Source organism: Sprattus sprattus, assembly GCF_963457725.1.
Source record: "Sprattus sprattus genome assembly, chromosome: 1".
Taxonomy (NCBI): domain Eukaryota; kingdom Metazoa; phylum Chordata; class Actinopteri; order Clupeiformes; family Clupeidae; genus Sprattus; species Sprattus sprattus.
Genome location: NC_137920.1, coordinates 27,502,044 through 27,516,498, shown reverse-complemented (window position 1 = coordinate 27,516,498; position 14,455 = coordinate 27,502,044). Strand labels below are relative to the sequence as shown.

Genomic DNA, 14,455 nt, shown 5'->3' with positions numbered 1-14,455 from the left:
ATTTACCTCCGGGATATGAGGCCTAGCGAGTGAATTACTACTGTATCAGTCGTTAGCATGTGCCTTAAAGATACAGTTCAATATCCACTAGCGTTTGCAGTTCCCATTTACATTGGCATTTTCATTTATTACATAGTACATTTAGTTAAAACATGGAGTAAATAATTTATAACGAGAATACAAAAACTCTACTAATTTAAATGAAAAAATCTGAAACATGCCAATGTTTTCTCCCCATGGGAAGATTGGTCATTGTTATTAAGTTTGCGAATAACAATCTCAACAGGTGATCTTACCTACAATTGGCATTGATACACCAGTTGAGTTCTGTGCACCAACACTATTACGTGCGACACAATAGTAGAGTCCACTGGTGTCATCGTTGATGTTAGTGGCGATGAAGCTTTGACCTGCTCCTAGTGGTGAGATTTGAGTTCCTCTCTTCATGTACCAGGTGTAGTTGTGAACTGGTGGGTTTGCATCACTGCTACAAGTCAGAGTCATCGAATTATTCCGCACTATTTCAGCATGGAGAGCAACAAGCGCAGTGGTTTTCTGTGGTGCGTCTGCCAACACAAAGACCCACAAATATATTTAGACCAATTTCTTTGTCACTTATATGCAATTTAACCTTTGTTGACAAGTCTTTATAGTCACTGCCATATCTAGTAGGTCTGCTTTTACATACAATTCACATCAAGAGTAGCCCCAGGTGAAGGATGTTCTCTGTGTCCTTTAAGAGCACAGGAGTAGTTGCCCATATCCTCACTGTTGACTGGGTTTAGGTGTAGGGTGTTGCTGATGGTCGTGTGTCTGGCAGGCTGTGTGTTCTTGCACCAGATGAAGGTGATGTTGCCCCTAAGGGTGCAGATGGTATTGCAGGACAGTGTCACACTGCCTCCCTCAATAACTGTACCAGCAGTCTTTGACACCTGCAGACCTGGCAAGTAAAAGTGCAATTAAAACGGAAGAGTTTTAAAACTATCCATTTTATTTTATAAAATTATTGACATAGTTACCTGTGACGATGATTGTCACCCGGTCACCTGAGAAAGCCCCTCCTGGTTTGTCTGTGGTGTATCTGAATCGATATTGTCCTGAGTCAGTCTGTCTCAGGTCTCTGATTCTCAGAGTGCAGTTATTCTCAGTGCCGAGATGCTCCACTCTGTCCCGGTACTGCTCATGAAGACGCAGGTCAATAGGATCCTTACCCTTCTCAACATCTTTGTGCCAGAATGTTGTGTTGACTGCATGATCTCGGGGGTGTCCGTAAGTGCAGGGAATGTCCAGCATTGAGCCCCTTAAGGCACAGAAGCTGGTAGATGAGTAAGACACTCCCCAACAGTCCGCCTGTGCAGTAGCTGGAGTAAAAGATTTATCTATCCATTACATTTTCATATCACAAAATTCACATTCGTAAACGCATTTCATAGAAGCATTCAGATGTAAACACTTATCTTATAATCTTCCCTGTTCATTATCATTGTCACGAAATAGAATTTTTACAGTACAGAAATAGATATCTTAAGTACAGAAATAGAATGTGTATAAGAAGCTCATTAGTTTTACCTGCACAATTTTAAGTGATTTAACTTTTTCTACAGTAGAAGATTTAACAGTTAAACGAATATGTTACACAGCAGTGACGTACACAAAAGCAGCAATTACCTACGACACGGACAGCGGCTCTACCTGACACTCTTAGGGTTGTGTGTTTAGTTTTGACTCTGTATTCATAAGATCCTGAGGCACTAGGTGTCAGGTTGTATATCCATAGTAAACATTGTGGAGAGGCCATATTGTGCTGAATATTTCCATTGGAATCCCTGCCTCGTACCCAGGAATCATTTTGATACCAATAACCTGCTTGGAAACTGTCTCCTGCTGGAAGAGTGTAAGTGCACTGAAGGAGCACTTTGGACCCTTTGAGTGCACAGATCTCCTTAGGGGTGTAGGTTATACTTTGAGACTGAAGACCTGAAACATATTCACACACACACACAAACACACACCACATCACATCGCATGCAAAGGGGCCAGTGCTATCATAGAGTGCTTATCTGCACATGCATGTGTTTAAAGATTTGAGGAACTTGTGCAAACGTGTGTGAAAGTGGGGAACAGGAATAAGTCTCGGCAACAACACAATCAGACATCAGACAAAATAGAAAAGAATCACACGGTTCACAATTATCCATCAATAGTTAACTATCAATGATCTTTCCATAATGATATACACCTCAACACAGCATCCTTACCAGCAGTGCAGAAGAGCAGAAAGGTAAGAGGGATTCCTGTCATGGTGGTTCAGTATGGGCACCACACCCTGCAGAAACAGGCCCCGATGGTTTAGATGATATTCATCACACAGAACTCACAGCTCTTTTACTTCTATTAAATAAGAAAGGGCCACTTTGTTAAAATATTAATAAAACAAGCATTAATTCAGGATGGAAAAGTAATCGAACAAACTAATGAACTATGCACTGGGTACAATGACTTTACAACTATGAAGTGTGTTCTTTATAGTCCTTTTGTTTAACTCATTGTATATTAAATCAATTAAAGTCACTTTTGTGTCACATTTAAAGGCTTGATATATATTTTATTTATAATTTTAATGTTCATTATTTATTTTTGAAAGTTACAGAAATCAAGAGAAACAGGAAAAGAAAGATCCTTGTGACACACAAAGCTTCGTACAGAGGAACTGAGACCACAGCTGCCACAAAAAACAAAAAAGGATTTCTCATATTTTACGCAAAGCTGATAAATGACAATTACACCACAAAAGTTTGACGTCATATCAGATAATTAAGACATTAGTTTGGAGCTAATTAGTTCAGATTGCCACTCAAATAAGCATAATTGTATCAGATTGGCCAAACTTACCCCAGTCTAGAAATCTGGCAACAGTGAAGCTTCGGAGGAACTGAGAATGCTGACAGGAAACGGAGCCTTAGTTTATCTCTCTATCATGTGGCTAGAGGAGGAGGTGTTGGGGAGCTACATGCACTCCTGCCACCTTATCACTGCATTAAGTGTGCTAGTGGTCCCTGCACCCTTTGCATTAAGTGTGCTAGTCATCCCTGCACCCTTTGCATTAAGTGTACTTGTCATCCCTGCACCCTTTGCATTGAGTGTGCTAGTCATCCCGGCCCCCTTTGCATTAAGTGTACTTGTCATCCCTGCACCCTTTGCATTGAGTGTGCTAGTCATCCCTGCAACCTTTGCATTAAGTGTGCTAGTCATCCCTGCACCCTTTTCATTAAGTGTGCTAGTCATCCCTGCATCCTTTGCATTAAGTGTACTTGTCACCCCGGCCCCCTTTGCATTAAGTGTGCTAGTCATCCATGCCCCCTTTGCATTAAGTGTGCTAGTCATCCCTGCACCCTTTGCATTAAGTGTGTTAGTCATCCCTGCACCCTTTGCATTAAGTGTGCTAGTCATCCCTGCACCCTTTGCATTAAGTGTGCTAGTCATCCCTGCACCCTTTGCATTAAGTGTGCTAGTCATCCCTGCACCCTTTGCATTAAGTGTACTTGTCATCCCGGCCCCCTTTGCAGTGTGCTAGGCTAGTTATGTGGGTAACAAATAGTGCTGTGTACATACTGGTATAGTTACTAACCCTTACCTAGTATATTTTACTATCCCAACCTACACTCAACCCCCTGAACATTTTGTAACACTATATAGTATTATAAATATATCCCTTGTGCTTGTTAACTATCTGAATTTAAATCAAGTATTCAGCACATGCTACTCTCTGCTGAGTTCATTTGTATCTCCTCTGGTCATCTCTCCACCATGTGGCTGGAGGAGGAAGAAGCTTCAGGCCAGACTCTGCCCATCCCCCATCTCTGTCCCCCTTTCACATTGCTTTATGGATCATGGATGAGTTAAGCAAAACTTTTTTACGTTGTGTCAGATTCTTAGCTGTTCAGGACGAGCTAGCGCTCTGCTACTCGCCCACAGACCATATTAAGAGGAAGTAGCTGGATGACAGTTGGGGCCATCTACACAAGCCACAAAAACGTCACAGCTATTTTAAAAAAATGCTTTTTTCTGTGGTCTATGTTGCAATGCTGCCAAGTCCTAATTTGGCAATGTTAGAGTCTACCACTGAAGCACTTAGAGATCACTTAGATTGGCGGTTCAGCAAAACCAAGACAGTGTTTGTGTGTGCACTGTATGAAGCCTGACTTAAAGCACACCTGCAGATCTGTGTACCAAACAACACTGACCCCATTTACACCTGGCCTGAAAATGCATTTTTGGTGATTGCATTGCAATCTAATAGTGCTTGACCACATGGCAGTACAGGTGTAAAGACCACATGACAGTACAGGTGTTAAGACCACATGACAGTACAGGTGACAGTACAGGTGTAAAGACCACATGACAGTACAGGTGTAAAGACCACATGACAGTACAGGTGTAAAGACCACATGACAGTACAGGTGTAAAGACCACATGACAGTACAGGTGTAAAGACCACATGACAGTACAGGTGTAAAGACCACATGACAGTACAGGTGTAAAGACACCATGACAGTACAGGTGTAAAGACCACATGACAGTACAGGTGTAAAGACACCATGACAGTACAGGTGTTAAGACCACATGACAGTACAGGTGTAAAGACCACATGACAGTACAGGTGTTAAGACCACATGACAGTACAGGTGTTAAGACCACATGGCAGTACAGGTGTAAAGACCACATGACAGTACAGGTGTAAAGACCACATGACAGTACAGGTGTAAAGACCACATGACAGTCCAGGTGTAAAGACCACATGGCAGTACAGGTGTAAAGACCACATGACAGTACAGGTGTAAATACACTATGACAGTACAGGTGTAAAGACACCATGACAGTACAGGTGAAAAGACACCATGACAGTACAGGTGTAGAGACCACATGACAGTACAGGTGTAGAGACCTCATTGAACACACACACACACACACACAAACACAGTATATATGCACCTGTTATATACACCTCCTGTCATCACTCACACCCCGACCTTCACACACACACACACACACACACACACACACATACACACACACACATACACACACACAGAAACACACACACACACACACACACACACACACACACACACACACACACACACACACACACACACACACACACACACACAAACACACACACACACACACACACACACACACACACACACAGTATCTATGCACACTTGTTGCTCCCATATGGATAGCTCTGTAAAACACACTTGTCATTACTTACATCAATACCTGCATGGTAAAAAGTGGTGAAAAGCTTGCATACCGATTTCATACTATATGGCATAACATCAACATGCAAGCTAGAATCTTTATTTTGTAATTGGTTGAAGAAATTATCCAGAGCAACGATCCGATGGCTTTAAAAATGAAGACCTACAAGTGTCTGTTGGCCTTACACTAACAGAAGCAAATGTGCACTCTAAAATGGCACATTGACATTTATACGTTTTGCCATTAGCCAATCAAGCGTGGGTCAGAGGTCAGTTAATAAACATACATTCTTGAGAAAACACATTTCTTTTCAAGTTTGTTCTCGTGTACTACAGTCTCCATGTCAGTTGCAGACTTGTTTCTCTCATCACCTCTCCATCCATCTGCCTCTCTGTCAATCTGAATGACACATACTGTATTTTTCTAGAGTTCATAGAAAATGTATAATTGCCAAACAAAGAAGCTATTTCATTTAATTTCAATGATAATCTGTGCTGTACTGGAGGAAAAAATCAATGAAATCACAATTTGTCACTTTTTATTTCAAACAGAAATACAATACACCCTACACTAACTCTAAAACAAAACTGAATGTGATGAAAATGCAACACATGCACACAAAATAAAAGTGGCCCACTCCAAGTTAATGATTGTCATTGTGCCCTAATGTCCAAGCCTGCAAGCATGTCTCAGATATATTAGCTGGTTAATAACAGTATTTATTAATAGTATGATAATTAATTAATAGTATTATAGTTTTTCTGTTCTTTCTATTGGTAAGTAGAGTTCATTCAGAATGCCAAGCTAATTACACTGACTGAACGCCAACTGAGTATTTAAGCGACCACTGTTCTATTTACACTGATTGAATACAACACAAATTTTTCTGTATTAATTAATAATTTTTTGTATTATTATTGTCTATGAAGTGTAGCTTCCAGTACAGTAAACCGTATTAGTGCACCCACCCATAAGTTCTCCAGTGAGACTTACCACATGTGTTGTGTCGCCAGACCAGCACTTCAAAACCAAAACAACAAACAAGCCAAAACAAATGTTATGCCCGTAAGTCAGCTGCATTATGGGAAGCATCTGGGGACATGATCCAAGAGACAACACACGACCTCCTCGGCTTCCCCTAAGCTGTTGGGTTTGTGGGAGAGGCGGAGGTGTCCCCCCTCCCAGAGTGTCCATTAGACACCTGAGCCCATCAGCAGGCCTAAATACCCCCGGCAACCACGCCTTTGAGGAGCTGTATTTAAAGGCCCATGGCCCGTCACACATCGAGCTTGGGCCAAGGAACAATCCGGAACAACCTCCACACTCAGACACGGAAGGAGCATGGACCTCAGAGCTTCCCTCTCCCTTCTTGTGCTGTTGCTGGGCCTGTGTGAGGCTCTGCCCTTCATGGTAATATGGTTCCAGTGCTCTGTCGAAGTCTCTCTCTCTACAAACCGTAAAGCAGAAATATGTATTTTCTTAAAACGTAGGCTCTTGTAGATCGGTAGTTTTGAGAAACGTAATCATTTCGATGGCACAGTCAAGTGAAGGAGAGATAAAAATCCATGTTGCTTTAACTGGCTACATTGGGCGTCTAACTATGTAGTATTTGTGGTCTGAGTATGACATCCTATAGTGCTTTAAAAATATCACATCGCCAAATACATATGTAGCCAAACACATCAGTTATCTAGCTTTAATCAGCGCAAGCCTTACTGTTGGCTGTTAGCCTGTCAGCTTGCTAATTCATTTTAATCAAGCAATTTTTTTTTTTTACTTCTTTAACTTTGAGGTTTGTGTGTGTCTCTTCATGGTTGTCTTAGAGTGGTGTTGACTATGACAGTCTCATAGACGAACCAGAGGATGTGGACTTAACAACCCAAATTCTGACCTCTAACAAAGGTATGTTTAATTTGATAACATACATTTTATAACACTAGCCTTGTTTTAAACATAGTAGATGATAAATCTACTTACGGTATTGTTCAAATAATTTAGCTTTGATATAAACATGGCAAGCAAGCTGTGACAGATACTGGATTCTGTTAGTTATTGTGGCATTCAGTATCCACTGACACCACAGTCATGTTGTATTCATTAATTGTCATGACAGCTCATAAAATTGTGAATGGCATAGCTGCCTATGGACCATGCTTATAAACTGCCATAGCTGCCTATGGACCATGCTTATAAACTGTCATAGCTGCCTATGCAACATGCTTATAAACTGCCATAGCTGCCTATGGAACATGCTTATAAACTGCCATAGCTGCCTATGGAACATGCTTATAAACTGTCATAGCTTGCCGAAGATTTTCACATTACACTGGACACTGACTTTCATTCCAACTTATGACAGGATAATGTCTTTCACATTGTGTTAATGGCTATGTCAATCTTATGACAGAGGTTTCAAGCAAAGAGTTTTTACGACTGAAGTATGCAATGAGTCACTTCAGGAATGACGTTCTTTCTTGTAGACTCCGGGGAGCTTCTGTTGGAAGGAGATGTTGCTGTTCAGCGAGAAAGAAATGCCCTGTCCTGCTTCTTCTGCAAATGGAAGAAATCTGCCAACGGGCTTGTTGAACTTCCTATAACTATAAGCCCTGATTTCTGTAAGTGTATTTTTTTTGTGTGTGGTGAACATCACGCTGCCCAGGCTTGTTTACTTCACGTCAACCTCAAATCTGACAGATTTTGAAATGCTTCCCACAGCAAATTGATCTTTGTAATCTCTATTAAGAGTAATGAATCACAAAGCATGGAATAATTAATAATAATAAGAGTACTTTTTTAATTGATTGGCAGCCCTACAAATAATATAATTACAGGATGCCTGAAAGAGATCAAACGTTCACGTTTGCTTTGTGTTTCAGCCTTCCATGACAGGATGAAAATCGAAAAGGCCATGCTGACCTTCCATAACCAAACCTGCGTACGCTTCGTTCCTCGCTCAACAGAGGTCGACTACCTGAGCATAGAGAACGGACGCGGGTGAGTTAGTGCATCACCATTTGTTTGGAACTTTTTGGAACGACACCATAGTGCACAGGTTAACAATCCCTCTCCTCAACCACCTGGCAACCAACGACTCAAATTTCAAAGTTGCTTCATTAGCATGACGATACGGGTTAATAGTGTTTAAAAAACTAGTAGCCTACTAACTGAAACGACCGAGAAACATACCGAGTGTAATGTCACAGTAACGAACATAACGCAAGCATAGTTGGTTAAACAACACAGTAGTGTGAAGGAGTTTCGTCTATTAGCTCAATGAAAAACACTGCATTAGGCTACAAACAATAAAATACAACGGCAGGTACGAGGATTGTTGTTTCTTTCCCCCTGTGTGTCTGTGTTTCTGAGAAAACCGTCGGGGAGATAAGAGGAGAGGATTAAACCAATTATTAGTAGGCCAGTAACCCCACTTCTCAGTTCTCATTCTTCCGTTGCTCAGGTGCTGGTCGTACATCGGGAGAGCGGGAGGCAAGCAGTTGGTGTCCCTCAACAGGTTCTACTGCGTTCACAACAGCGTCATTCAGCACGAGCTCACCCATGCACTGGGCTTCTACCACGAGCACAACAGGGGGGATAGAGACAAGTATGTGAAAATCCACTGGGAATACATCAACCCAGGTGAGCAGCACTCTCCTATTCCCCCCTGGCCTGGGGCATGAAAAGACCGGGTCTTCAATCGTGTTTTACTTTCTGTTGGTAATTTCACAGTAATGTGCTGTAGTAACACAATATTTTAATCACACTTAAATGAGCCCTGTGTGGTTTTCTCTTCTCTTCTTCCTTACACTGCACTCAGATCAAAACTACAACTTTAACAGACAATATGGTGACACCCTGGGTACTCCCTATGACTACTCTTCCGTGATGCATTATGGGAGGTAAGGCAAAACAATAAGTAATAAAATCATCAAGTCCACCTACCATCAAGTCTGTCTGTCGGCCATTTAGTCAATCAATCTCTCTCAATATCTATATATCTCATTAATAATACCATAAATTGGTCTGTGTAGAACTACTTTCTCGAACCAGAGAGGAAAGTCAACTATCACTACCATCCCCGACCCAACCGTCTCCATTGGACAAGGACAGGGTCTCTCCACCACTGACATTCTGAGGATCAACAAACTGTATGGATGCTGTAAGTATGCATATATGACTGATGCTGTAGGAACACATGTATGACTGATGCTCTAAGTATGCATGTATGACTGATGCTGTAGGTACACATGTATGATGGATGCTGTAGGTACACATGTATGATGGATGCTGTAGGTACACATGTATGACTGATGCTGTAAGAATGCATGTATGACTGATGCTGTAGGTACACATGTATGACTGATGCTGTAAGTATGCATGTATGACTGATGCTGTAGGTACACATGCATGACTGATGCTGTAGGTACACATGTATGATGACTCCTGTGTGCGCCTAGTCCAATAATGGTGTCCACTGCAGTGGTGAGGTGTGAGGTGTCAACCACATGAAGTTGAGGGGTTTGATTCCCAAAATACATAAGCAGTGGTAACTGCACAAGAGTGTGTTTGCTTTGAATAGAACTGTGTCTGCCAAATTCCTTCCATCAATTAATGGATTAAAGCATTTTCATAATGAATAAATCTAAATGCTAAAATGTGTATCTAGCTTACTGTAAATTGCCTTGAATAAAAGTGTTGCCCATAAAATAAATAGACGTAAATGATGAGGTATAAATATATGCCTATAAAATTAGCAAATGTTATCATCTATTTGTTTCTACTTATAGGAATAGGAAACATCTCCTAACAGGAATGGTGGCTAATGGCTGAAAATGAAGACCTACCTCGAAGCGCTGTCCTCTCTGGTGGCTTGAAGACACAGAGGCTGTCCAAGTCTCTCCCCACTGCATGTAAACTGCCCCAGTCTCTCCCCACTGCATGTCAACTGCCCCAGTCTCTACCCACTGCATGTAAACTGCCCCAGTCTCTACCCACTGCATGTAAACTGCCCCAGTCTCTCCTCACTGCATGCAAACTGCCCCAGTCTCTCCCCACTGCATGTAAACTGCCCCAGTCTCTCCCCACTGCATGTTAACTGCCCCAGTCTCTACCCACTGCATGTTAACTGCCCCAGTCTCTACCCACTGCATGTTGACTGCCCCAGTCTCTACCCACTACATGTAAACTGCCCCAGTGTCTACCCACTGCATGTGTGCTTCCCCAGTCTGTCCCCACTGCATGTAAACTGCCCCAGTCTCTCCTCACTGCATGTAAACTGCCCCAGTCTCTCCCCACTGCATGTAAACTGCCCCAGTCTCTCCCCACTGCATGTTAACTGCCCCAGTCTCTACCCACTGCATGTTAACTGCCCCAGTCTCTACCCACTGCATGTTGACTGCCCCAGTCTCTACCCACTGCATGTAAACTGCCCCAGTGTCTACCCACTGCATGTAAACTGCCCCAGTGTCTACCCACTGCATATGTGCTTCCCCAGTCTGTCCCCACTGCATGTTAACTGCCCCAGTCTCTCCCCACTGCATGTAAACTGCCCCAGTCTGTCCCCACTGCATGTAAACTGCCCCAGTCTCTCCTCACTGCATGTGTGCTGTAAAACCTGATACTGCAATCATTTCCCATCATGTAATAACACGCCCCATACTGTATTTCATTCATATTTTCGCTACTTATACTAAAAATGGAATAAACTCCCAAATAGGTAATTGAATGTCTTAACGAGTGATGTAATACCTAAACTGGGTTAACCTTATCTGGCAGAACCAGTAAGTGGACCCAGACCATTGTTGTCATTCCTGTCCGACTAAAATAAAATGTTTCGTCAAATTCAGTAAATGGCTCACTGTGGTCTTCCAGCTGGGTGTTCTGTGTGTGCACACTCTCAGTTCTGTAAACAGAAAGAAGCCCAGACTAGGCCATACTCTTTTTCAGCCAATCAACACAGTTCAGGAGCACATAATGGATTATTGGAGTAATTTGATTGGTTGTCGAGCACAAGTATTAACAGTGTTTCACTAGATTGGCTGAACTGTTGCACATACAATAGTATCGAATAATGTATGAATATGATAAACTATTTTGAGACTACCAAGCTGTAAATCATGTAGGGCAGGCTCTACCATTGAGTATTAACTGAGAAGAAACCAGACTTTGTCATTTAAAAACCTGGCAACCTTGAAATAAGGTACGAGCTCACTGTGACACAGGTGTTAGAAACCAATTGTTTGGATTGGATTATACCTTAGTTGGTTCATATTGCTCAGTCCTCCATTTGGTTTGCTAATAATCATGGCGGCTCTCAAAATGCTAGACGCTAAAGCACCCACCGTCAGTGGTTCTCAACAGGGGGTATTGAGATGATAGTAAATTATTTAAAACAATGTGCTTAATGAGATGAAAGGAAATAGCTTAATTTATCAAGTGAAATACACAAACAGTTGTGCGGAGAGCTTTTAAAAAATATAAATTCTAACCCCTTTCTATTTAAAAGATTATTATTATTAGACAGATTCAAGAAAACATTTGGCATTCATATTTTTGTGTTTTAAGTGAATTGTGCCACCTATCAACTTTTAAACTCTGACAGACTTGGAAGTATTGATACATGAGGCCCATTACTGAATGCTTCAAATACAAAAACTTAATTATTCAACTCACATAACTAAAACAATGACGTTAATATCACACCAGAGCCTTTGTACTCTGTGTCGATCTAAAGAAATAGAGAAATGGAAATAAAGGATTCTGCATGTGAATATTACTGGAGTGGCAAAAGACATTTTTGGAGGTTTATATGAGGACAAATAGAAAAAGCTTGACAAACTGGATTGGACTTTGAAGTGTGGGCCTTCGGGGCAAACACTTGAGAATCACTGCTTTATGTCATATGCTACTAAGCTGTCATAGTAGCACTTTCATGATATAAACTGATCATGGTGACTTAACACTTTAATCACTGGAAACCGACTCTCATCACTCAGTGTGTGATATCTGGCATGGCGTGTCTTGGTTATGTCAGACTTTTGATGTCTACTGATGATGACTATGATGACTACTGTAAACCGTTACCAGTCCAGTAACATCTTGTGTCAACATACAGTACAATATAAAGTGCTATGCGCTTACTTAGTGAGTGTTATGTACACAGAATCTCAGGATGCCTTGTATAAAGCAAGGCCACACATCCAAACAATGACAAGCGCTTAGTTTCACGGCAACACGATGGGACACACAGCCATTTTAATCAGTGTGGAGTGACAAAATGGAAATAAATAAAATGTAAAAAAAACAACCTTTATTTAAAAAACAACAAAAATCAAAACAAACGATACTTTGGATGCGGTCATTTCTTATATCCCTTCCTTGCCAGAGCTTGTGGCAATAGTGAATACAATGAGTGGGTTTTACAGGAGCACACTGACTTGGCACCAACACTAGGCTTTAGTAGAAAGTTCTGTACAAAATAATTTTGCCCTAAAAATACACATGGGGATTTGTTTTACATACAGCGCTGCTAAGATCAAAAATAACATAAAAAGATCTAAAACACACACAATTTATTGGATGAAACACCATTTGTTGGATGGCTGTTGTTGTTTTTAAATACGTATTATTTCCATTTTTTTCTGATTTAAAATAAAAAGAAGACTAAAAATAAAACTAACAGAGAATAAAAAACAAGGAAGCAAGCACACATTGGTTTTCCCTCACCAAAGTTTGTCTCTCTGTCACCACTGTGGGTGAAAGTGCACTGTTCATTTGTGCGAGACAGAGGCCGCAGTACCTTCTCTGTCCTTCAGGAGCCGCAATTCCTTCTCTGTCCTTCTGCCCTCCACCGAAGAGCCTTAACATGATCCAAAAGCTCTAGTCCTCTGCAGATTCTCAAAGGGAAACCTTTGCTCTATGCTGTCTGTGAGTGCAGGCCACGCTAGAGCAAGGGTAATCACCATCATTATAATCATCATTATCATTATCATCATCATCACCATTATCGATTGGACAGTTCGTATTATGGGTTGAAGGGGCCACTAGGTTGAACTGGGAACAGCAATGTCTTTAATGAAGGTAAATATGTTGCAAAATGTTTGCAAAATAGCTTGTAGACTTGATGTGGGAACTTTGTAGAACAAAAATCTGAACTCTTACGTTTACATTTTCACTTGTATAAAACAAATATACGCATGAAGGCTTGTAGAAAACATGTGAACTTGTACGTTGAAATTTCCACTTATAGAAAATATCCACACACCCGTGCTCTTATGGTGAAGTCACAAAATAATATGTACAGATGTGTAAATTGATATGTACATAAATCAGCTGCAAACCAACATTTACTCATATATACGTATATGTATTTCTTTTTACTTGAGTCAATTTTCCAGTACAACAACAACTTGGGGACTTGTTTGCTGTGGATATATGGCCGCCCTATAGCAGATATAACCATGCCTCTTCCGACTCCTGATTGGTTAGCCCATCCCTACTCCCCATTCTGCTCTGTTGAATTCCAACACATTTCCTCTTGAGTTAACATAGCGCTAGTTACCCCTTCCGTGTCTTCTTCAAGAAGAGTTGCAAAGTCTGTCTTTTTGTCATCTTTAGGATGTCAGCCTTTCCCTTGACTTTTCGAAATCATGTGAAATGTATCTTTTAAGAAATATTTTGGGTCACAAACAGCTCGATTTAGTTCTTAAAGAAGGTAAAATATATTCATTTCGCCGAAGCCTCGCTCCACTTGTCTGCTCAGTCGCGTTCCATAACTGGAACGCCCAATTTTCCCAGCACATTTACCACAAGAAGTGACATAAGTCAAAGAAGTGTGCAGATTTGAAGTCGCAGAGGCCGATTGGAAACGTTGTTACCACTGGGGCGTTGGTTGTACTGCAAAATGGACTCCGAAAATAAATGTTAGTGTAGCCTCAGTGACTCCATTCTCCTTTGTCTGCCCCACCCAAACATGCAGCTGACTCCCCTTTCTTAGAGGAACGGAGAAGTCCTTGACCTCCACCTAAGCCATCATCTTCATAAACTCCACCCTCCTTAGAGGAATGGAGAAGTCCATGACCTCTCTCTAAGCCACCATCTTCATCACCTCCATCCCCCAAGAACAGGACAGCTTTGCGTCCCCATCACTGTCACATGTCAGGCTGGTGACCCTGCTGTCCCCTCTGCCCAGCTC

The 14,455-nt window shown here is 41.5% G+C and overlaps 1 protein-coding gene across 1 annotated transcript in view; it reads left to right on the top strand.

Annotated features, from left to right (window-relative positions):
• Positions 1 to 6,606: 6,606 nt before the first annotated feature.
• The window catches only part of LOC308368909 (hatching enzyme 1.2-like), a gene marked incomplete at both ends in the record, with an annotated part of 7,918 nt that continues 69 nt past the window's right edge, over positions 6,607 to 14,455 (top strand). The window contains 8 exons of the mRNA XM_080843205.1: positions 6,607 to 6,675; positions 7,089 to 7,167; positions 7,746 to 7,880; positions 8,142 to 8,259; positions 8,723 to 8,901; positions 9,080 to 9,161; positions 9,294 to 9,410; positions 14,383 to 14,455. The exon at positions 14,383 to 14,455 is cut by the window's right edge and continues 69 nt beyond it. Coding sequence (XP_080699331.1) covers positions 6,607 to 6,675; positions 7,089 to 7,167; positions 7,746 to 7,880; positions 8,142 to 8,259; positions 8,723 to 8,901; positions 9,080 to 9,161; positions 9,294 to 9,410; positions 14,383 to 14,455 — 852 coding nt within the window. The remainder of the gene's footprint in view (positions 6,676 to 7,088; positions 7,168 to 7,745; positions 7,881 to 8,141; positions 8,260 to 8,722; positions 8,902 to 9,079; positions 9,162 to 9,293; positions 9,411 to 14,382) is intronic.